Raw genomic sequence first — 25,119 nt, forward strand, 5'->3', positions numbered from 1 at the left:
TCTGACCTATACTTTGCAAGAAATGTCAAGTTAATGTCATTATTTCTAAATGTATACAGCTAAAATACACATTAATCCATTATGTCTTCTCATTAGGATCAACATCAGTTGGAAGGTGACCTTAATTCCACTTGGTAATCTATTTTTAAAGGATAACCTCTACAATTGTAATTGTACTTTATCAGATAAAATGTTTTGGCTGTATCGTTTTAGGACTAATCTAGATGGACAAGGTTGAAGTGACTGTATAATCTTTTTCTGGAATTTTTTTTGTATATCAGATTGGTGTAAACAGATATATCACTATGCATTCATGTTTTAAAAAGTTTCTATCTATAAATAATTTGTAGTTTTGTATGTACACAAGGCAGCCATATTTGTTCATGCCATGCTCAGTCGGTGCTTCCTGCTTTGAATTGCTACACAAGGCTTGTGCTTTACTGTTCTTTCTGACAGTGCAAGTCTATGAATCAGCCAACTCATTAAAACAATGCACTCCCTGAGGGGTTGATGTTTTACACAACAGTTAAGCAGGGAGGTTGAAAAAGGCTGAGTAAGTCAAGTTGAAGAGCTTCCTCTAGTGGTTAATTCACAAATCTGTATTGTTAATACAATATCAAAACATGGGAGAGCAAGCACCTAAAAAAGACATTTCAAATGTTTTTGCTGCTTTAACTTGGTATTAATGTAGTTAAATTTTGTTTTGTTTGTTTGCCTTCTCCTATAATAATAGGCTCACATGCTGTGACTGCAGTTTGTAGTGTCAGGGATTACCACTCTTAAGAGTACCCCCTCCCCACCCCCCCTTTTTCAAGGGACCAAAAGTAATTGGACAGATGAATACAATCATGAATAAAATGTTCATTTTTAATATTTTATTTAGAATCCTTTACTGGCAATGACTGCTTGATGTCTGGATCCCATGAGCATTACCAAAGTATGGGTTTCCTTCTTTCTGATGCTTTGCCAGGCTCTAACTGCAGCTGTCTTCAGTTGTTCTTTGTGGGTCTTTCTGCCTTTAATTTTGCCTTCAAAAGTGAAATGCATGCTCATTGACTCGGCCATTGCAGAATATTCCACTTCTTTTCCTTCAAAAGCTCCTGGGTTGCTTTTGCAGTGTGTTTTGGATTATTGTCCATCTGTACTGTGAAGCACCATCCAATCAACTTTGCTGCATTTGGCTGAATCTGGGCTGACCGTATATCTCTAAATACTGCAGAATTAATCTGGCTGCTTCTGTCTTCTGTTACATCATCAATAAACACCAATGATCCAGTGCCACTGGAAGCCATTCATGCCCATGCCATCACACTGCCTCCACCATGTTTTACAGATGACATTGTATGGTTTGGATTATGAGCTGTTCAAAGCCTTCTCCACACTTTTCTTTTCCCATCGATCTGCTGCAGATTAATCTTAGTTTCATCCATCTAAAGAATGCTTTTTTAGAACTGGTCTGGCTTTTTTAGATGTTTTTTGGCAAAATCTAATCGGGCTTTTCTATTCTTCAGGCTTATGAATGGATTGCACCTTGTGGTGAACCCTCTGTATTTGCTCTTGTGAAGTCTTCTCTTGATTGTAGACTTTGACAATGATACACCCACCTCCTGGAGAGCGTCCTTCACTTGTCTGGATGTTGTGAATGAGTTTTTCTTTATCATAGAGAGGATCCTGCGATCATCCACCACTGTTGTCTTCTGTGGATGTCCATGCCTTTTTATGTTGCTGAGCTCAGCCATGTGTTCTTCTTTCCTCAAAATCTACCAAACTGTTGGTTTGGTCAATCCTAATGTTGCTGCTATCTCTCTGATGGACTTGTTTTGTTTTTGAAGCCTTAAAATGGCCTGTTTTACTTGCATGGAGAGCTCCTTTGAACACATGATGTAGGTTCACAGCAATAGATTCCAAATGCAAATACCACACTTAGAATCAACTCCAGACCTTTTACCTGTTTAATTGATGAAGAATTAATGAAGGAGTAGCCCACACCTGGCCATGAAACAGCTTTTGATTCAATTGTCCAATTACTTTTGGTCCCTTGAAAAAAGGAGGATGGCTACACTTAAGAGCTGTAATTCCTAAACCCTTCCTCCAATTTGGATATATATACCCTCAAATTAAACCTGAGATTCTGCACTTTCAGCCCATATCCATTATATACCTATAGCCTGAATATGTATTGGTAAATACCTGAAAAAATCTAAAGTTGTGCCTGTGTCCAAATATATGTATGTCCAGGTATTAATTGACCTAGCTTTTCCCTATTCACTAAGGGAACAGATAATTTTTTGTTCTGGGTCACACAGAGTCCAATGCATTCCTCACCATTTCCTCTATGTTGCATAACAAATGTCGGAGTTCTAATGTCATGAAAGAATGCATGGTGATAAATGCTCTACCTTTCTGTGCATGTAGTTAGGTGCAGGTCGACCTCTCTACACAAGTGTTACATCACCCTGTAGGGAGAGTGGGAGACAGGAGGATTACCCATTCCACTTAGGCCTCTGTATGTGTCATTGACTGACTGCCACCCGGGTGACCCCTGCAGCAATCTTTAGTGAGCCAATGCTTATAAAAAGCACTGTCCCCCTGTGGATGGTGTGCATTAAACGTGTGGTTAGATTAAGACGCTTGACAGGGAGAATTTGCCTAGTGCAGAAAGAGATTCTGGAGGAGGAGGGACAGTATAGGGACTGGTGTCAGTGCTTCACAGGAGAACCTTTCCATTACCTGTTCTTCTGCATTTGCCATCCCCCTTTGCACCTGGTGCTGGCGGCCACGGTATACCACTTTGCAAGTGTTGCATATCAGTTTGTGAGTGTTACCACCAGTTCTAAGGCGCTGCATAGACTTTGTTAATGTTGTTGTATTGGTTTATAACACAAATTCTGCAATTACAACCACTGTGTGTGCCATGCCTTGCCCCGGGGTGCCTACCACCTAGGCCCCTACTGCCTACATACAGGTGAGAGCTACACAGTAATTAGACATTAAACAGACACAAGCACCTGACTGAGAGACCCAGGGATTGTGGGAAATTTGGTTTCTTCACAGGAAGTGTCCGTTCTGACACTAAAAACAGAGGTCATGCATTAACTTGTGCAGCGTCATGTGGCATGCCTCATATTTGAACACAGAAACTGCTGAAATATGAATGATTTATTTTAAAAACAGCTGCATAGTCTTCTGCAGGGAGCTTGTTGATCAACAACAAGCTTCTTTGCAGCTGTGCTCAACTGATTTGGTAAAAGCCTTACAAACAAACTTGGAGTACTGTAGGTCTACTGGCTGCCAGAATACCAATGTCTGACCAGGTGTTTGTGTTTTTAATAACAGTGTTGAACAGTTGGAGGATCTTGGAAGATGGTAGCCAAATTAAACCTGTTGCTTTGCATTGGAAAAGCCTATCTATGGGCAAAACCTCTACTTGCAAATTTAGGTAAGCAAATTTTGCTTTTATTTTTTTTTTTATTAATATTTATTTTTATTAATCCTAGTGATTAGTGATAAGGACAGTTCAGCTTTACCAAGCATTTTATTCCCTTCCTATGGTGCTTGTGTAGCAAAAACCCAAGACTGGGCTGGCTGTTTGGTCCCAGATTCCATTCCCTGATAGGCACATGGCAGCCAGGCATACAGTAGTTCACAGTCACTCAAGTCAGAAAACAGGCTGTGTGTGCCTTTTTTCAGTTTATTTCCTGGTTCAGCTTGGATGGGGTGAGGGTGAGCCTTGAGATACTCCAAAAGAAACTAGCAGAAATGTAACAGAGAGCACTAAAGCTGATCTGCTCCTGTAGTGGATTGTGATAGACAGTCCACTATTTATTAGATGATCAGTAAAATGACAATTTTATAGTCTTGCTACTTTCTGTTTCTTGCTCTTTAAATTCCTTACTCTCTTAAGTAAACAATCAGATATAGGATGACAGAACAATGATGATAATTAAGATGGCGCCTTCATCCGGAGTCTCACCCTAGGTGACTCATTAGGAGAAAAGTATCTTTTAATGTAAACAACCCCCATAAAAGGGAATGAGTCTTTTTGGGGACAATGATTGGAAGATATCAACATGGATGGAAGAACACGCAGAAACCCAGTGGACTTTTCACCCAATCAATGTATATGCTTTGCCTGCATCATAAGCCCTATAAATGATACTGTTAGTTCCTCAATAAAACAGAATTTTAGGAAGTTGGCAAACTGCGAAGTGTCAGTGTCTTACTTCCACGTGCACGTATTCTCATATTAATTTGGTTCACTGGTAGATCACGGTAAATGGTCTGTAAGTGACCGAGTCCAAAACACCTCTTTAATGTGAAGGTTAAGTAAACTTCAGTGCAGGAACCCGTCAACAGGAGTATAGTCCTGAGTCAAAGTGTAATGATCTCCAAAAGATGGCTGGGATGGTCTGTAGGATCCTCAAAGCTAGTGCTCACTATGCCCTTGGTATTATAATGCCTCCTGTAGTACCAGCCAGTCTCTGTATTTGGTGCCTGCGGCTTGGATATCCTGTAGAGTTTCCTGTGCTGCTTCAGGATGCTCTGGACAGAGGTCCCCGAGCTCTAACTGGAGCTGGAACCCCAAAAGGATTTCTTCAGCGCTGTAGCTAGCGGCCCAGGGGGGCCTCAGTCCTCAGGAACAAGACACTGCTGTTCTAGGCCCCAGTATATATATATATATATATATATATATATATCCCTCTTAGCCCCCTGCTGGTCACTCTCCTGACCGGGGATTGGCTGAGAATGCATGAATGTGCAGGCCAGGGTCAGACTCTCCCACTCACTATATCCCATTATTCAGTGCGATGGAGGGGAAAGCAGTTGAGCCTGTACCAGCAGAACCCAGAACAGCCAAAAGCAATTGGTCACTGCTTCCCTTACTGTAGGGAAGCCAAAAACTACATTTACCTAAACTCTAGCACTTTTTAACTGCAGCATGCAACATTTATTTACTCCACACTAAGCTTGGAACCAATTAAAGATAATGCATATTTGATCACCCATGTAAAAGCACAGCAAAATGCATGGAAATAATCGCAGCATGACTGAGCCCTAACAATGAAAACGTAACTTTAAACCTTGCATTTGTAGTCAATTGTGTTATCCAATAAATATTAATACTTAAACTCCAAACTTTCTTTTGTCAGTGGCTATCACATTGAATCATTCTGCTGTAAATGAATGTCAATAAATGTCATGATATTCGTGCTAATTTAAATTCTTGACCAGTTTCATTTTGCTGTCTACCCTGTCATCTGATCATATGCACAACTCCATCCTGTCATCCCTGTAACAGATCTAGCACAGACTACACGATCAAAGCTTCTTTGATTCAGAGCTTCTTTGATGCTGTACGGAGTTATACCGCAAACAAAATAAAATGCCACTCCAACACTGATATATATAGTATGTCAACCCAAATCTGATGGCTTAGGGTCACTAGGTCCTAGGAATATTAGTGTCAGGATTCAGGAATGTCTCCTTATGTTCCTTTTAACGCTTTTACAATTTCTCTAGTAAAATAATGTGGATACCAAGTGTACTTTAAATGACCATCAGCCAAGGTATGTCCCCACCACAGTAGCAATTGATGGCATTTGGTGACACACATTGCAAAAAATAAATATATATATATATATATATATATATATATATATAAATATATATAAAGGAGTGAAGAACTTTTAATGACAAAACTTTGTTACTTTATCTTGGAAAAAGTAAAAAATACAAAGAGGAAGGTGAAACAAGGCTGCGGCTGCTGTATGTTAGTCTTTGGGTTTTCTGTTAAAAAGAAATGGTCAGTACTACATTAATAAATAAATGAAATACATTGAATAAAATGAAACTGAAATTCCATTTTGTTGCTAGTTTCATAATCTTGTGAGGTCTGGAGCATTTTGGACCTTTTTATAGACCTGTTTTTATGTGTGGTCGGGTTTTGGGGACAATCCTTATTGTTTTATCTCAAGTGTTTTTATGCTTTTGTGATTAAACCATGTAACTCTTGTAAATTTTACAGTGCAAGATTATCAGAATACAGCTTTTTTTTCAAAGATCCCTGGGCTTGTTGGAAGGAAAAAAGATGAGTATGCATGGTGGTATCATTTTTATTCTTCTTGAAAGTATAAGCTTTCTTTTGAGAGATATTTCCGAGCAGGTCAAGTGGTACTGGTATTATAGCCTAATGGTAGTACGCTTGACTCTGTAGGCAGTATAGTGGCTCTTTCGTAAAAATTACTTTGTGGCCCTCATAAGGGAGAACATAAAGAAGAAGCAATATAGCACAAGCTCAACAATTGTCAATATGTGTACTATTCATATAAATAGGTATATATATATATATATAAATATGTGTGTGTATATATATATATATATATATATATACACACACACACACTCACCGGCCACTTTATTAGGTACATCTGTTCAATTGCTTGGTAACACAAATCAGCCAATCACATGGCAGCAACTTAATGCATTTAGGCATCTAGAAGTGGTGAAGACGACTTTCTGAAGTTCAAACTGAGCATCACAATGGGAAGGAGAGTGGATTTAGGTGACTTTGAACATGACATAGTTGTTGATGCCAGACAGGCTGGTCTGAGTATTTCAAAAACTGCTGATCTTCTGGAATTTTCACGCACTACCATCTCTAAGGTTTACAGAGAATGGTCCGAAAAAGAGAAAATATCCAGGGAGCGACAGTTATGTGAACAAAAATGCCTTGTGATGTCAGAGGTCAGAGGAGAATGGGCGGACTGGTTCTAGATTATAGAAAGGAGCAGTTAAAGGGCAAATATTTTTAAACCTACTACAGGACAATTTTATGGTACAGTTCATAGAGGCCCCAACTAGGAATGATGCTCTGCTGCACCTGGTAATCTCAAACCATGCAGAGCTTATTATGAATGTCCATGTAAAAGAACATCTGGGTAGCAGTGGCCATAACATAATTTCATTTATTGTTAGCTGTAAACAGCAAGCACATATGGGAAAAATACAAACGTTCAATTTTGAGAGAGCTAATTTTCCAAGGCTAAGAGCTGCTCTCCAAGACTTAGACTGGGAGGGAATATTGGCCTCAATGAACACAACACAGAAATGGAAGTTCTTGAAAAAGACTGCTTGTGAACACACTGCAAAATATATTCCCATAGGCAACAAGTTTAAAAGGCTAAAAATCAAACCTATGTGGCTTACGGCCAAAGTTTAAACAGTTATGGATAATAAGAAAAGAGCTTTTATTACATATAAAAATGAAAGAACGCTATCATCGTTTAAACATTACAAACAATATAACAGAATATGCAAAAAGGAAATAAAGGCCGCAAAACTTTAAAATGAATGATAGATTGCAAAAGATAGCAGGACCAACCACAAAAAATTCTTCAAATATATTAATAGTAAAAAGATCCGATCCGAGCATGTAGGCCCTTTACAAAATAACCTTCTTCAGCTCTGTGTATACAAAGGGGCATGGGGGAGCTCTTGTCCATAATGGGCGTGGTACTGACACAGCTCCAAATGACCCATATTGGCTCACAATTTACATGATCCAAAAATATTTAGACAGAATAAATGTGAATAAACCACCTGGACCAGTTGGCATACACCCACGGGTCCTTAAAGAATTGAGCTCTGTCATTTCAAAGCCATTGTTTCTAATTTTTAGGGACTCTTTAATGACTGGCATAGTACTACTGGATTGGCATAAGGCCAATGTGGTGCCAATATTTAAAAAGGGGTCAAAATCTTAACCAAGTAATTATAGACCTGTTAGTGTAACTTCTAAAGTTGGGAAGATACTGGAGAGTTTAATAAAAGACCACATAGATGAGTTCTTGCTGGAAAAAAATATTTTAAGCAACAGACAGCATGGATTCATGAAAGACAGAAGGGGGTTTATTTACTAAAGCTGGAGAGTGCGAAGTCAGACTCCCTTCTGCATAGAAACCAATCAGCTTCCAGGTTTCATTGCCAAAGCTTCATTGAACAAGCTGAGGTTAGAAGCTGATTGGTTTCTATGCAGAAGGGAGTCTGATTTTGCACTCTTCAGCTTTAGTAAATAAACCCCAAGGTGTCAAACAAAATCCGATTTCTTTTTATGTGGAGGTGAGCAAAACCATGAACAGAGGGGTGGCTGTGGACGTGGTATACTTGTATACCTGGACAGAGGGGTGGCTGTAGACGTGATATACTTGGACAGAGGGGTGGCTGTGGATGCGGTATACTTGGATTTTGCAAAAGCGTTTGACACAGTTCCCCACACACGGCTAATGTGTAAGGTAAAGTCTACAGGCTTGGAAAAATCTGTATGTAAATGAATAGAAAACTGGCTAAAAGATCGTATTCAAAGAGTAGTGGTTAATGATTCATACTCTAAATGGTCTCGGGTTGTCAGTGGTGTACCCCAAGGTTCAGTATTGGGACCCTTACTTTTTAATATATTTATAAACAATATAGGGTCTGGGATTAAAAATCCCATTTCAGTCTTTGCAGATGACACCAAGCTGTGTAGTGGAATAACGTCCTTACAGGTTGTCTCCAATTTACAAGCCGACCTCAATGCTCTGTGTAATTGGGTAACTGTGGCAAATGAGGTTTCATGTTGATAAATGTAAGGTGATGCACTTGGGGGCTAAGAATATGCATGTATCATACATACTAGGGGGGTACAACTGGGGGAATCCTGGTGGAGAAGGATCTGGGAGTTCTGGTAGATCACAAGCTTAATAATGGCATCCAATGCCAAGCTGCGGTTTCTAAAGCGAGCAAAATCCTCTCTTGTATTAAAAGAGGTATGGACTCCAGAGAGAGAGATATCATTTTACCCTGGTACAAATCATTAGTAAGACCTCATATGGAATATGTTGTTCAGCTTTGGGCACCAATTCACAAAAAGAACATTGGGGAACTGGAGAAGGTACAGAGAAGGGCAACCAAACCAAAGAGGCATGGAGGAGCTCAGCAATGAGGAAAGATTAGAGGAACTGAATTTATTCTCTCTTGAGAAGAGGAGATTAAGGGGGGATATGATCTCCATGTATAATACATAAGGGGGGATATGATCACCATGTATAATACATAAGGGGGATATGATCACCATGTATAATACATAAGGGGGGATATGATCTCCATGTATAATACATAAGGGGGGATATGATCACCATGTTTAATACATAAGGGGGAATATGATCTCCATGTATAATACATAGGGGGGGATATGATCTCCGTGTATAATACACAAGGGGGGATATGATCTCCGTGTATAATACACAAGGGGGGATATGATCTCCGTGTATAATACATAAGGGGGATATGATCTCCATGTATAATACATAAGGGGGATATGATCACCATGTATAATACATAAGGGGGGATATGATCTCCATGTATAATAGATAAGGGGGGGATATGATCTCCATGTATAATACATAAGGGGGGATATGATCAACATGTATAATACATAACGGGGGGATATGATCTCCATGTATAATACATAAGGGGGGATATGATCACCATGTATAATACATAAGGGGGGATGTGTTCTCCATGTATAATACATAAGGGGGGGATATGATCTCCATGTATAATACATAAGGGGGGGATATGATCTCCATGTATAATACATAAGGGGGGATATGATCAACATGTATAATACATAACGGGGGGATATGATCTCCATGTATAATACATAAGGGGGGATATGATCACCATGTATAATACATAAGGGGGATATGATCACCATGTATAATACATAAGGGGGATATGATCTCCATGTATAATACATAAGGGGGGATATGATCTCCATGTATAATACATAAGGGGGGATATGATCACCATGTATAATACATAAGGGGGATATGATCACCATGTATAATACATAAGGGGGATATGATCTCCATGTATAATACATAAGGGGGGGGATATGATCTCCATGTATAATACATAAGGGGGGATATGATCTCCATGTATAATACATAAGGGGGATATGATCTCCATGTATAATACATAAGGGGGGATATGATCAACATGTATAATACATAACGGGGGGATATGATCTCCATGTATAGTTCATAAGGGGGATATGATCTCCATGTATAATACATAAGGGGGGATATGATCTCCATGTATAATACATAAGGGGGGTTATCATCTCCATGTATAAATACATCAGTGGTTCATATAGTGAACTCGGTGTAGAGCTATTCACCCTGAGGTCATCACAGAGGACAAGGGGGCACTCTTTATGTCTGGAGGAAAAGAAATGTAATCTCCAAACACGGAAAGGTTTCTTCACAGTGAGAGCTGTGAAAATGTGGAATAGACTCCCTCAAGAGTTTGTTCTGGCCAGCTCAGTAGATTGCTTTAAAAAAGTCCTGGATTCTTTCTTGGATACACAGAATATAACTGAATACTAACATTTATAGGTAAAGTTGATCCAGGGAATATTCGATTGCCTCTCTGGGGATCAGGAAGGAATTTTTTCTCCCTGCAGGAGCAAATTGGATCATGCTTTGCTGGGTTTTTTGCCTTCCTCTGGATCAACTGTGGGTGTAAGGTTATAACTTTTTCTTTTTAATGGTTAAACTGGATGGACTTTTGTCTTTTTTTCAGACAGACTAACTATGTAACTATGTAAAAGGCAACAGTAACCCATGTCAATATGGACCAAAATCTCTGAGGAATGTAATAAAGTCATTCAATAGACCGACTTCAATATAACCAATCTGAGCATAGATTAATCAAATCTCTGCCGGTTCAGCAGGATCTGTTTATGGCTGGCTTTACTCAATAACATGCCAATGGCATGTAGGTAAACATGAGACATTTGCTTGTAATTACATTACTTTTCAGGAGGAAAGAAGCAATTCTCTTTTTTTTTTTTGTAAGGGTATCAATAAATGTTTCCAAGTCTGCAGGTAATACGTGTCTATATCTTTGTATTTTATTATGCTTGGTATCCCCTTTTCTGCAGTTACTGCTGATCATTGCAACATTTGATTGTGGTTTTGTAGCTGTTATTATAGGCACCAAGCTTTATATTGTAGTCATTGAGCTGTAAATGTAATATTGATTTTGTTTTCTAGCCTTGACGTTCATGTAGCTCACATGTTTCAGGTTTTTTTTCAAATACAATTTTACTTCATTCCAGTCCAGGTGTTGGACAGGAGATTAGTTTTTTTTTTATTTTGATTGGTCATATATGATTTTTGTAAACTATTGATCAAATTATGACAAAAATAGCAAGGGAAGATTCAGCAAAAATGTTGGAATTCATATCGGAATACCATTCCTTTTAGTGTAGGAGTTCAAAACAAAAATATTAGAGTCGCATTGAAAAATATTGTCTGATATACCTCAAATGCCAATATAGGGAATTAGAGTGGTTCTAAAGGCAGAAGGTTTTTTACCATAATGCATTCTCTGTTTAGCTCTTCCTCAAATTTAGCTAGGTAGGTAGGTTAGATAGGTATTTAGTTAGAGGGTAGATAGCAGCCTGGGATGAGTCAGCCGGGTAACGTTAGGTCAGGGCGGAGGGCTCTGCGGGTCAGTCCCGTGAGGATGTCGGATGACGAAACTAGTAGGGCGGGGCTTCTTTTGGATGTGACGTCGGGACGCTCCTTGTAGACTGTCGGCTGTGATATCACGGTGAGCGAGGCTCATCCCTGCTTTCTTGAGGCTGTCATTGCTGGTGTCGGCTAGACACCCTGTTTGTGAGTGCATTTCTGGCATTTTAATAAAACATTTTGCTTTTAAACGTACTGCACCATGATTTCCTTTTTTGATTTCCCAAACATGATCTATGGTATGGAAACGTGATGACTACCTGCTGTTAAGGCTATTCCATATTGTGCTGATTGGCTGCTTGCAATATATTGCTCCCAGTTTGCATTACTTCTGCTGATCATCGCTCCCAGAGCAAACACTATCTTTGCTGACTTATAATCTGGTCAGCATGGAGCTCTGGTGAGTGTACCCATTTCATTCGGTGGTGGATTTTTTTTTTTTTTTTTTTTTTGCACGTTGTTTGATTTACACAAGATTTCAAAACTGTTTAATTACTTTGTGATGGTGGATGGACTTTTATACAATATTTTTTTATCACAGACATCATTATTTTAACTAATAATTTTTGTATTTACTTATATTTAGCGCACTCTTTGATTTATTCATCAGTTTACATTAGTTTTCATGGGCGCTGCAATGAGTTTTATATACATTTCAGATTCCTGTGCAGAAAAAAATTTGCACGTGATACTAGTGTTGTGGTGTGAACAGGACACATAGGCCAGAATTGATTTTGTTCTGCCATTGCAGAATGCGCGCAGAAACACTGACATCTCTGCTCTGTGGTGTGAATGAGCCCTTATGTAACTGTGTTAGCTGGAGATTAGCTTTAATTTGTTAGTCAAGTCCATCTAAAGCTACTAGTGCATCTAACACCACTCTCTCCCCAAACTGACAATTCTGCTATTCAATGGTGGCTCCATTGCTTCTCCATCCAGCGTGAAGACACCACTAGGCTGGCCATACACTATACAATTTTCTGTCCAATTTCTGCCCAATTTCCTTTAGATTTACCATCAACTATGTAGTGCAAGGGCCTGCCTAATTGGATACAATTGAAAATATTGTTTAGGTTTGACCTCATATTATATGGTTTTTGGTAAATCTAAAGCAAAATCCTCAAGAGCTGTGTGACAGAGCTGTGTAAATCTTTGGATTGAATAGACAGAAAAACAAATCCTTTGCTACGTAAAACAGCCTCCTTTTATGTATTTCATCTCTGTGTGTTTAGGTGTTTGCCCAGAGTGCAGCTTTGAGTATACATACATCCAGGGCTTTTTTTCTCAGAGGAAAGGTGGTGGAACTCCCCCACCCAAACCTGGCCACGCCCCCATCAAACCCTAGGACCACCCCTTTAGAGAACAGGAATGCAAGTAAAATTTGGGAGGGGCTATAAAAGTAAATGTATGGAATTAACACCGCCCCCCCCCCACATTAGTAAGAATAGCGAGTAACACTGCCCCCCCCCACATTAACAAGAAAAGCGAGAAAAATTGTATCGCCGCTCCTTACCTGATGCTGACGATCCGCGCTATGGTAGGATCGACGAGCAGAGGGCGTGATGACGTCAGCGCGCACCGCCGGGTGTACTAAGATACACCTTTCCTATGGGGGTGGCCGCGCGCCCCCGATGTTTACACGCTGGCGGTAGAGGGGGGGGGGTGAAGCGTGCATGTCCCCGCTCACCGGCTGTGAGCAGCGGCAGTGACAGGTGCCGGGCACGCGCAAGCATGACATAAACAAGCCGCGTCCGGCACCTGTCACTTTCGCTGCTCTGCATAGCTTGTCAGCTCTGCAGAGGCAGTCGGTGAGCGGGGACAAGAAGAAAAAGGTGGCGGAACGCAGTACCGCCGCGTTCCGGCAGAAAGAAAGCCCTGCATACATCAGTCCTAAATGGCATTTGTGGTCCTGTATATTTGGATAAGTATCTTTTGAAAAATTAGGGAAGACAAAAATCTATCCTATGGTCTCTGGGTACTTTTACTATACAAATAGCAGTGATAAGCTGTATCTGTGGCAAACTTGCTCATCAGAATTGGAGCGGAGTTCCCCCTCAACCCTGGTTTTCGTGTTCTGTCTGTGTATTTGAGGTCTTCCTGGAATCCTCACATCCCCCCTGCATTCCTGTAGGCAGACTTTATCTCCTGGCAAATGGTGTGGGTCAACCAGGTTAAGACATCCTGCGTCCAGCAGTCATAAAGGTTGTAAGTATTTCCTCCCCCATCTTAATCAAGATAAGAAAACTGCACTGTATGTTTCATATCATGGGGGATGAGTTGTAGTTAGTTTAGAGTTCCCCAATGACTACTCCCAAAATGTGTAGTCAGAGCCCCCCTCCCTGCCCCTGAGAGGAACCGTTAAGAGAGTAAGTGAGTTAGTCTCACACACACACACACACACAGGGATCTCCGAGCAACATCGTAACAAGGGGAGATCAAAGAAGCTTTCTGCTCACAACTTGAATTTGCTAAAACCAGGCAAGGCAAGTAACTTACCCTGTATTTTCTCGCTATTCTATGTTTGCTGTGTCTATATATACATATATATATATTTTTGTGATATCTCTTTGTACATATTTATTTTGCATCCAACGCTTTTAGTAATAAATCTTTCTTTCTGAAAGTGTTAAACTGTTTCTAAGCGCTTACTTGCAATTCACGAATCCCTGCCTTTGAAGAGACGCTACTGTGGTTATATTTCTGTATAGCAGGTCTGCGGGCCGTGCTATATAGATCAATATTTCAATCATTATAGTGTATATTTGATAACGGGAGTTTCCCAGTCTCCAATAAAAGTGGTGGTGGCAGTAGAAGGGTTAGTTGCGTAACTAACCTGACCCAGTAACAAGCGCATCCAGGCTGCAGGCACCGATTGTAGTCCATTAGCTGGGCAATCGCTGTGTAGGGTGCAGCTGGGTGGGGCCTTGTTACGCGCGTCACACCGCGGTTTTGGATCGGCCGGCCCTTCGGTCACGAGTTTGGTGAGAAGGTCTGGGGTCTGACGCCGTGGGCGTGACGTATTACTGTTAGTCGCGGCTGTGCGATTGTCGCCTGTTGGTGGCGGCGACCGCGAGTCGTGACATATTGTTGGCAGCGTACGTGGGATAATTGCAGTAAGAGCTTCAGTGCAGTGTTAAAAGTTGGCTCTGTACTGAAGGATTGTAACCTCTGTGGAAACAGTCCTTAGAAACAAGTGGTGCATATTTTATTTTATATATATGTGTGTATAGAGAGACACATAGCAACAGCTATTTTCTTTTCCTACTTTCTCTTCTATCTTATCTTTGCTTGCAATTATGCCTGGTGAAGCAGATTACGAGAAAATGAGCAAAGCTGATTTGAAAGTTGAATGTGCCTCACGAGGATTGGACGTCGGTCGCAAAACTCGTGAAGATTTGGTTAGTGATCTTGTGGAGTATGATATCCGAGCAAATCAGAACTCGGGGGAACTTGAACATAGAGGGGTTCCCGTTACCCACATTGCCAGTGGCTCAGAGACGGCCTCACAGGATGGGCATACAGAGACTGACACTGGAGGATCACCAAAGGTTAACATCACACCACCGCCTGAGTGCGCTAACACCGTGGTGCCTGGAACCAGCAGAGACTCTCCTCAGATGCAGGAAGCCCTGAAACGCCTCATGGAGATGGATCCTATGGCATACTTGCAGTTCCTTGAACGCCAAGCAGCGGCAGAGAGAGAGGAACGCAGAGCAGCGGCTGACAGAGAAACTGCGGAACGCCGAGCAGCGGCTGAGAGAGAGGAACGCCAAGCTGAGAGGGAGGCGGTGCAGAGGGAAGCTGATCGTCGGCATGAGCTGGAGATGGCAAGGCTCCAGCAGCGACCGGGTCAGAACCTCGGGTCCCTAGATCACAGGGACGGCACTCTTTCCGTGGGCGCAGCCAAGTTTCCCGCAATGGAAAAGGACAGTGACATTGACACGTACTTACTGTCCTTTGAAAAAACGTGCCGTCAGTACCATGTGCCCCAAGCTCAATGGGTTCGGTACCTGACACCAGGGCTACAAGGCAAGGCCCTGGAAGCGTTTGTTGAATTGCCAGAGGGGCAAGATGATGACTATGAACGTTTAAAAAATGCCATTATCCGGAAGTACCAGATGACCCCGGAAGTGTACCGCAAGCGGTTCAGGTCCATGCAGAAAGGACCTGGGGACTCTTACACGGATGTGGCAAGTCGCTTACGTACCACATTCCGACAGTGGACTAAGGGACTGAAAGTTGATTCTTATGAATCTTTGGAGGATCTCATGATCAGAGATCAACTCCTGCACATTTGTCCAGCAGACGTCAGACAGTTCGTCTTGGAGAGGGAGCCAGCATCTACTACAGCTGCAGCAGACCTGGCAGATACCTTTGTCCATACGCGAGTGCCTGAACCTCGCAAGGCTCCTCCAAACAGCTGGAAAGGGGGGAAATCGTCCATAGCAACCTCTCCTACTTTGGTGAGTCAAGCTTCACCTCCGCCCAACCCTGCAGCGCTTGGAGCCAAGCCATTCCTGCCTGACACCCGCAGATGTTTCGCCTGTGGGAAAGCCGGACATCTCAGGACCCAGTGTCCTGAGCAGAAGAAGATGACATCATCGGGCCAGCCAGCCCGCAACTCTGCCTCCGTGCTGCTGGTCAGTGGGAAACCTCGGGGACCCAGCATCAACCTACAGCCGGTCATCGTCGGCAACCGGACCGTAACAGGCTTGCGTGACACTGGAGCTGAAGTCACCTTAGTCCGACCCGAGGTGATAGAGGACACAGACATCATCCCTGAGAAGTTCCTGACCCTCACCGGAGTGGGGGGAACCCGTTCCCACATACCCCAGGCATATGTGTTCATCGACTGGGGTGCAGGGAGGGGGATGAGGCAGGTAGGAGTCTCTGATGATATTCCCACAGCTGTCCTATTGGGGGCCGATCTGGGCACCCTTATCGCCTATTATGCCCCTGCTAAGGACTCTCCGGATGCCCCCCTGGAACTCTCGGGACCTACCAAGGTACAGTGTGCAGATATTGAACTAATGTCTGGGCAGCCTGTGGATGGACAGAGGGAGGGGGCTGGGAAGGGAGCGGGGTGGCAAGATTCTCCATTAGCTGGAGAGGGAGAAGAAATCCCCTTGTTGGGGGAGGTAACGAACTCAGGTGAACTGGACAGTAGACAAGTAACTGTTGATAATGATGAGGACAATGACGTTGCAAATGCCTGTAATGTTGATGTTAATGTCGGTAATATCATTAGTAATGTCATTAATAAGGTCAGTAATGTTGATGGTTCTGATGATACTAATGAGGCATCCCTCACCTTAGTGGTCACCCGCAGTGCAGCCCGGGTAGCTGAGGCACAGACTCTGGTCTCAGAACAGCAGGAGGATGTCCCTGACCCCTCCCCTTGTTCTGACCCAGTGGACTCTGCCTCCAGGGAGTCTCAGCAGCTGTCATTGTTTGCTACAGGACCGCTGGCTGGGACCTGTAGTTCCACATTTGAGGCTGCCCTACTGACAGACCAGACCCTGGAGCAGCTCAGGAATCTGGCTAATGGCCCCCCTGCGGAGAATGCTAAACAAAAGGTCTACTGGGAGCAAGGCAGACTATATAGGGAGGGGCTGCCCACTGAGGGAAGGGGGGCTGACATTGGTAGACGACAGCTTGTCGTGCCTCATCCCTGTCGGGGACAGTTGCTGAAGGTGGCTCATGAGATTCCTCTGGCCGGGCACCTGGGAATCACGAAGACGCGAGCCCGATTGATCCATAAATTCTTTTGGCCCACTATGTTAGCGGACATAGCAGATTACTGTCGGTCCTGTGATACCTGTCAGCGAGTTGGCAAGGCAGGAGAGGTGCACAGGGCCCCATTACAACCTTTGCCTGTGATTGACGAGCCTTTTAAGAGGGTGGCAGTAGACATTGTGGGGCCTCTCGCCATCCCTAGCAGCTCAGGCAAACGTTATATCTTGACAGTGGTCGACTATGCCACCCGGTATCCGGAAGCTGTGGCTCTCTCCTCCCTCCGGTCGGACAAGGTTGCGGATGCTCTGCTGGGAATCTTCACCAGAGTGGGATTTCCGGCCGAGCTTATTAGTGATCAAGGGCCCCAGTTTGTGTCCGACCTGATGCAAGCTCTCTGTCAGAAGATACAGATGACGCATATCATGGCCAGTCCTTACCATCCACAAACGAATGGCTTGTGCGAACGTTTCAATGGCACATTGAAACAAATGTTGCGCACCTTTGTGGAGTCCCAGGGCAAGGACTGGGAACGATATTTGCCTCATCTGTTATTCGCTTACAGAGAGGTGCCTCAGGAGTCCACCGGGTTTTCGCCCTTTGAACTTCTGTACGGGCGGAGGGTGAGAGGGCCTCTGGACCTAATCCGGGAGACCTGGGAGGGCAAGATTGCGGACCCTGAGGTCTCCGTGGTGGATTACGTGCTCAGGTTCCGGGATAAAATGGAGATGCTGGTGGGGTTGGTACGAGAAAACATGGCCCAGGCCCAGACCAGGCAGAAACGTTGGTATGACCGTAATGCCAGGGAGCGGACATACAACGTTGGGCAGCAGGTGTATGTTCTGCTACCCTTGCGGCAGAACAAACTGCAGGCTGCCTGGGAAGGCCCGTACCCTATCACCCAGCGCCTGAACAATGTGACCTATCTGGTTAGGTTGGGCGAAGGAAGCAGACGGCAGAAGGCCTTCCATGTTAATATGATCAAGGCTCACCACGAGCGTACGGCCTACGTTATGCCAGTCTGCAGCCAACAGGAGACCGAGGAGGCTGACCCCCTCCTGGACCTACTCGCAGACACTAGGGAAGGGGAGTCAGCCCTCCCGATCAACCCCCTCCTTACCCCCACTCAGGTACCTGGGCTGGAGAGAGTGCTGGCAGTACATGGGGGTCGGTTTACTGGGAAGCCTGGGAGAACCCATCTTGCTACCCACAAAGTAGACACAGGGGCCCATCCTCCTATTAGACAATCCGCCTATCGCGTCTCGTTAGAGGTGCTGGCAGATATGAAAAGGGAGGTGGAGGAAATGCTGCAGTTGGGGGTGATTCAGAAGTCTCACAGCGCCTGGGCGTCCCCTGTAGTCCTGGTCCCCAAGAAGGACCGGACGACCCGGTTCTGTGTGGACTATCGGAAGCTGAACGCCATCACCGCTGCAGACGCCTACCCCATGCCCCGGATTGATGAATTGTTGGATAGGCTGGCGGCGGCCCGCTATCTCACGATCATGGATCTGAGCAGGGGGTACTGGCAAATTCCTCTAGCGCCCGAGGCCCGGGAAAAGTCGGCCTTCATCACCCCATTCGGCTTGTTCGAATTCACGGTCATGCCCTTTGGGATGAAGAATGCCCCAGCCACCTCCCAGAGGGTCATGAACGACCTGTTGGAGGGGCTGGAACAGTGCGCAGTAGCCTACCTGGACGACATCGCCGTGTTCAGTCCCACCTGGGAAGAACATCTGGGGCATCTGTCACAAGTTCTAGACAGACTGACAGCCGCCAATCTGACAGTCAAACCCAGCAAGTGTCAGATAGGCATGACAGATGTCCAGTATTTGGGACACCAGGTAGGAGGAGGCACCCTGAGGCCTGAAACAGGGAAGGTGGAGGCCATCCTGGCCTGGCCTACCCCACAAACCAAGAAGCAGGTCATGTCATTCCTGGGGACAGCTGGCTACTATCGGAAGTTTGTAGGTAACTATAGTAGCCTGGCGAAACCCTTGACTGACCTGACCAAGAAGAAACTGCCCAAGGAGGTGTCGTGGACACCCGAGTGTGAGAAGGCCTTCCAGGCCTTGAAGGAGGCGCTGGCCAGCGCCCCTGTGCTACAGGCTCCAGACTTCACCCGTCGTTTCCTAGTGCAGACGGATGCCTCTGCATATGGATTGGGTGCCGTCCTGAGCCAGGTTGATGGTTCAGGAGAGGAACATCCCATCCTCTACCTGAGCCGGAAGCTGCTCCCGAGGGAGGTAGCATACGCCACGATCGAGAAAGAGTGCCTGGCGATCGTGTGGGCTCTCCAGAAACTACAAATGTACCTGTATGGGCGGCACTTCACCGTGATCACTGATCACAATCCCCTGAGCTGGCTAAATCGTGTGGCTGGGGAGAATGGCAAACTACTCCGGTGGAGCCTAACTCTCCAGCAATACGATTTCACCATACAGCATAAGAAGGGCAGCACCCATGGCAACGCGGATGGGTTATCACGGCAGGTCGAGCCAGCAGAGGTCGGTTGCGTCAGGAGAGAACTTGTAGCTCACTCCTTGGCAACCACTTAAGGGGGAGGTGTGGCAAACTTGCTCATCAGAATTGGAGCGGAGTTCCCCCTCAACCCTGGTTTTCGTGTTCTGTCTGTGTATTTGAGGTCTTCCTGGAATCCTCACATCCCCCCTGCATTCCTGTAGGCAGACTTTATCTCCTGGCAAATGGTGTGGGTCAACCAGGTTAAGACATCCTGCGTCCAGCAGTCATAAAGGTTGTAAGTATTTCCTCCCCCATCTTAATCAAGATAAGAAAACTGCACTGTATGTTTCATATCATGGGGGATGAGTTGTAGTTAGTTTAGAGTTCCCCAATGACTACTCCCAAAATGTGTAGTCAGAGCCCCCCTCCCTGCCCCTGAGAGGAACCGTTAAGAGAGTAAGTGAGTTAGTCTCACACACACACACACACACAGGGATCTCCGAGCAACATCGTAACAAGGGGAGATCAAAGAAGCTTTCTGCTCACAACTTGAATTTGCTAAAACCAGGCAAGGCAAGTAACTTACCCTGTATTTTCTCGCTATTCTATGTTTGCTGTGTCTATATATACATATATATATATTTTTGTGATATCTCTTTGTACATATTTATTTTGCATCCAACGCTTTTAGTAATAAATCTTTCTTTCTGAAAGTGTTAAACTGTTTCTAAGCGCTTACTTGCAATTCACGAATCCCTGCCTTTGAAGAGACGCTACTGTGGTTATATTTCTGTATAGCAGGTCTGCGGGCCGTGCTATATAGATCAATATTTCAATCATTATAGTGTATATTTGATAACGGGAGTTTCCCAGTCTCCAATAAAAGTGGTGGTGGCAGTAGAAGGGTTAGTTGCGTAACTAACCTGACCCAGTAACAAGCGCATCCAGGCTGCAGGCACCGATTGTAGTCCATTAGCTGGGCAATCGCTGTGTAGGGTGCAGCTGGGTGGGGCCTTGTTACGCGCGTCACACCGCGGTTTTGGATCGGCCGGCCCTTCGGTCACGAGTTTGGTGAGAAGGTCTGGGGTCTGACGCCGTGGGCGTGACGTATTACTGTTAGTCGCGGCTGTGCGATTGTCGCCTGTTGGTGGCGGCGACCGCGAGTCGTGACAGTATCCAACTGCACAGCTTATATGAGCCCCCCCCCCCCAGGTCTTAATTCCACTTGGATTGCTACAGTATACATAGCATTTCCTTTGGCCAGAAGTCTTGGAATTTGGCTGCCATTTAGCTGGCACATTATTCTCATTTTATTTTCACACTAATAATATGTCAGTGACCAGTTCTAGCTCTGTTATAGATTACTACCCAGTCTGTGTGAATAAACACCCGCAGATATTATGCAATGTTATTCCCTTTGCAATCCACCTCCTATCTTTTCATAGAACATCTTGTCATGCATCTACTTTACACATTAGAGTGAAAATTCTATCACATTTTGTCGTTTTCAAGCCTTTCTGACTGGCATGGCGCCAGACAGGAGGTGGTGAGAGAATCTTCATGGTAACACATATGATTATGCCTGCTTTAAAAATGACTTTGATGAATGGGCATCTGTCTAGCTTGACAATGAAATATTTTCTTATTTTACACGAGAAAGAATAAAAATAATCCGTAATTTTTTTCATCTGCAGGATTTGTTAAGAGGTGTAGAGAATGGTGGGCTTCTGCCGAAGGTGACCTTCTTTATGGGTTCCACAATCACTGCTAAGAAAATAAATGAGTATGGAGTAAAGCCAAAAATGAATTGATACTGTTGACGCCTTGCAGACAACACTGGAAGAGGAACCTCTGAGCATAAGCTTATTGGGGCTGTCATTGCTGGCTTAAAGTGTGTTTCCACTTATGCAGTCAAATTTGAGAAACCCCCTACTGTATGTTCAAATGTTCCCATTCACACAGCATGCCAAAAAAATATATATTTTTGATTTTCTAACTTTTTTAGCTGCTTCCTTGGAGCAGGTTTATACATAGTATGGTATAGGCAGGCTTTGATTGCATTAAATAGATGGCAATGTGCAGACAAAAGACATACAGGGACAGTTGTTAAGTGCATTACAATACAATGCAGAACCTAAACCTTGAGCTCTTTAAAGTGTAAGATCACCTTCAGGAAGATTTCCAAAAAAATTCTCCTTATGCCGTTCTACTTGCAAGGAATAGTACATTCCAATGCTTATTATGTTGTAAATGATTCAGGTCCTCCCATTATAGATGCAGCTGTTGTGGGGCCTATAATCTATATCTTGTTATGAGATTCAATCTGCCTTTCTCCCCCCCCCCCCAACACCAACAGCTATCGTTTCTTTTTTCTTCTTTTGCTTATTTACATTTTTAGTAGATTCCATTTCTTCCTGACCCCCTCCTCTGTCATTGACCTAGGCCTGGTGCCTCTCGGGATATGTGACATGGATATCCCATGAGGAACCTGGAGCATCCATTCACCAAAGCAGGAGGGGATGGGCCTAGCAGCACATCATGAGGAGGTGTGCCGGTGCTTCCCAATGACATCCCAGAAGAGGATGGTGGCACAGGATCTGAGTGCCAGCTACAGAGAAGGGGATCTCAGCAGGGCAATGCTGGATCCACTAGGTGGGTGAATATCCTTCCTGTGAACATTATCAAGTAGGCAGTGGAAAAAAATATTAGGGGGGTAGAATAAAGTTCCACTTTAAGCAGTTTTAGAGTTGCAGTCACTTGTAGTTGGCTTCTCTACCGAGAGTCACTGACATGGAACAGAAGTTTGAAGAGCCTTAAGTAGACCTGAACTAAAAAAAAGTTTGCTATGTTATAGGAACAGATAGAAAATGTAATTGTGCCTAAGCACTAGTATGAAAAATATACCAGGCTCTCCGGTTTTGTAGCCTCATAGCTGTATATCTGTAGAGTGAGATCTACAAAGCACTACTGTCTCTGGCTGCTAGTCTCACCAAATTTGGAGTGAGATTTAGTGATGTACCAATTGTGCTGCTAACTGTTCTTTACTGGAGTGAAAGTTGTACCTAAGGAACTGCTGTGGAAGGATCTCTCTGCGCCTACTTTTTTCTTTCTTTGGTTCTGTCCTTTGTGAACGCTCTCCTGCTGCTTCTTGATCCTTACCCCATCTATATTCAGGTGGGCAGCTCTCACAAGAAGAAGCAAAGTCCTGCCTCTACCAAAATGGTCCCACCACACAGGGGCGGACTGACAACTCATGGGGCAATAGGGGATCATGGGGCCCCTGTGTCCTTGCCCAAACTCAAAAAAGCCTATGAAAAAGGTACCAGGGGCATCTCATGGGGCCCCCTACTGACCCCGGGCCCTCGGGCAGTGCCCGAGTTTCCAAATGGTCAGTCCGCCCCTGCCACCACACAGAGTGCAGAACAATACATGGTAAGTCCGTAACTGGGAAAAATATCAGCTGCAGGGAGCCTATAGGCAATGGCTAATGGCACAATTGTGAATGCTCTGTGCATTGTGATGCACTGTATTACCAAAAATAGTGCAGGCGTTTTTTCATGAATTGAGCCTTGTTAATCAGTGATTAATGTCAAATTATTGAGTGTTTGTCAACAGGAAAGTATATGTAGCCTGCACACCATGGATCCATATATTAATCCAAGAATATATTAAAGTGATGTTAAAGGCAATTAAAAAAAATAACAAACATGCTTATCTGTTCTGTGCAGTGGTTTTGCACAGAGGAGCCCCGATCCTAATTTTTTTAAGGTCCACCACCGGTGCTCCTGGCCCCTTCTTCCTGCCAAGTGCCCTCAGAGCAAGCATCTTGCTATGGGGGCACCCAAGCAGGCTCGCTCCCAAGCCGCTGCTCTGCGTGTCCATTCACACAAAGAGCCGAGGTTCAGCTCTGCCTCCTCTCTCTCCATTGGCTCCCGCTGCTGTCTCAGCCAATCAGAAGGGAGAATCCTCAGAGAGCTGAGGCTCTTGTGCACATTGCTGGATCGTGATAGGGCTCAGGTAAGTATCAGACAGGATGGGTGGCTGCTGCACACAGGTTTTTTACCTTCATGCATAGATTGCGTGAAGATAAAAACCTTGACCCTTTAAAACCACTTTAAAGCTATCAAATCCCAATGGGTGCAGATGTTGCATCTGCACCTATTGAAATGTAGTTTCTTTAATAAATTCTTGAACTATTACATAGATCCATGTGCTGGTGACATATACTTTTTTCTATGGTGACACCAGTTAACTAGCTAGTTGTTGCTGCATCACCATCATACTCCAGGCTGTATTCAGAAAGAAGTACGATAGGAATAAATTTGTTATTAGCATGTGAGAGGTGTGAATGGGCCCTTAGCTAGTAATACCCATGGCTTCAGAACCTCCTAACCAGCCATTTTTACATAAACCAGGTAGCATCCCATCTCTGTGGTTCTGACAGAGAACCCTGGTGGACCTATCTCAAGGAATAGCTTCTTTTTGACATCTTTGAACACCTTGCCGGATTGCTACTGTTCAGCCAGCATTAGATTTTTTTTGTGAGCCAATACAGGGCTGTGCTGCTGCTTCCAGCTGCCCCCTGATATCTGGGGACACCTTTATTGTAGACTGAATTTCAAAGTAGATCATCTTCTTCTCTGCTATAAAATCAAAACACAACGCACAAAGATAAGCATTTGTTCTTACAGCTTATTTATCGCTGAATTTTGTATTCTTCCTGTTGTTATCCTTTAACAAGCACTTGCCTAGCAACAGGGTAAGAACATAAGAGCCAGAACTAGGTCTGACCCGAATTCAAGAACGCCTTCTGCTTTCCTCTGTTTTACAAATGTATGGGAAGCATCACCGCAATGTTCCTGTTTTGAAGATAGGTGTTCGTGGTTAGATTTTGTATTGAGGCTCTGAGCCCCTTAGCTGCACACTTTGCTGTACGGTAATATTGTGCTTTATAATTAGACTGGAGATCATTTATTTAGAACTATGTTTTAATGGTACATAGGACATAGTCTTAAACAGAAAGCTGTTGAGGTCACAAGCTGTAACAATATACTGTATTACATGATTTCGCTTTTACCAGCTTAACTTGAAGTGTGAAAGAAGCTAAAACACAACTCCATACCAGGTATCCTCATAGTCTATGATGGTGTTCCTCAACTGGGGTTCCATCTGGGTTCCACCGTGTTGCCATAAGCACAGTTTGCCCTGGATCAGCATCATAAGTTGCTATGGTGGGGATGGGCCTCTGATTTGATGAGGGGGCTCTGATGTGAAGAGGATTTCTGATGTTAAGGATGGGGGCGGGATGTTCTAAAGGTAATGGGGGGACCTCTGATGTGAAGGGGGGGCT

At 44.0% G+C, this 25,119-nt stretch overlaps 1 protein-coding gene across 1 annotated transcript; it reads left to right on the plus strand.

The window, feature by feature from the left end:
• Nucleotides 1-13,595: 13,595 nt before the first annotated feature.
• LOC149459114 (uncharacterized) lies at nucleotides 13,596-20,490 on the plus strand. The gene has a single exon (XM_089681642.1). The coding sequence runs from the start codon at nucleotides 14,873-14,875 to the stop codon at nucleotides 19,862-19,864; it is 4,992 nt and encodes a 1,663-aa protein (XP_089537768.1). The 5' UTR covers nucleotides 13,596-14,872; the 3' UTR covers nucleotides 19,865-20,490.
• The last annotated feature ends 4,629 nt before the right edge of the window (nucleotides 20,491-25,119 follow it).

This window comes from Staurois parvus, unplaced genomic scaffold (assembly GCF_062004578.1).
Source record: "Staurois parvus isolate SC_StPar_1 unplaced genomic scaffold, SC_StPar_1.0 ptg000274l, whole genome shotgun sequence".
Classification (NCBI taxonomy): Eukaryota; Metazoa; Chordata; class Amphibia; order Anura; family Ranidae; genus Staurois; species Staurois parvus.

Excerpts from the sequence above, each read along its gene's own strand:
- LOC149459114 (XM_089681642.1), top strand. The coding sequence starts at position 14,873 with ATGCCTGGTGAAGCAGATTACGAGAAAATGAGCAAAGCTGATTTGAAA.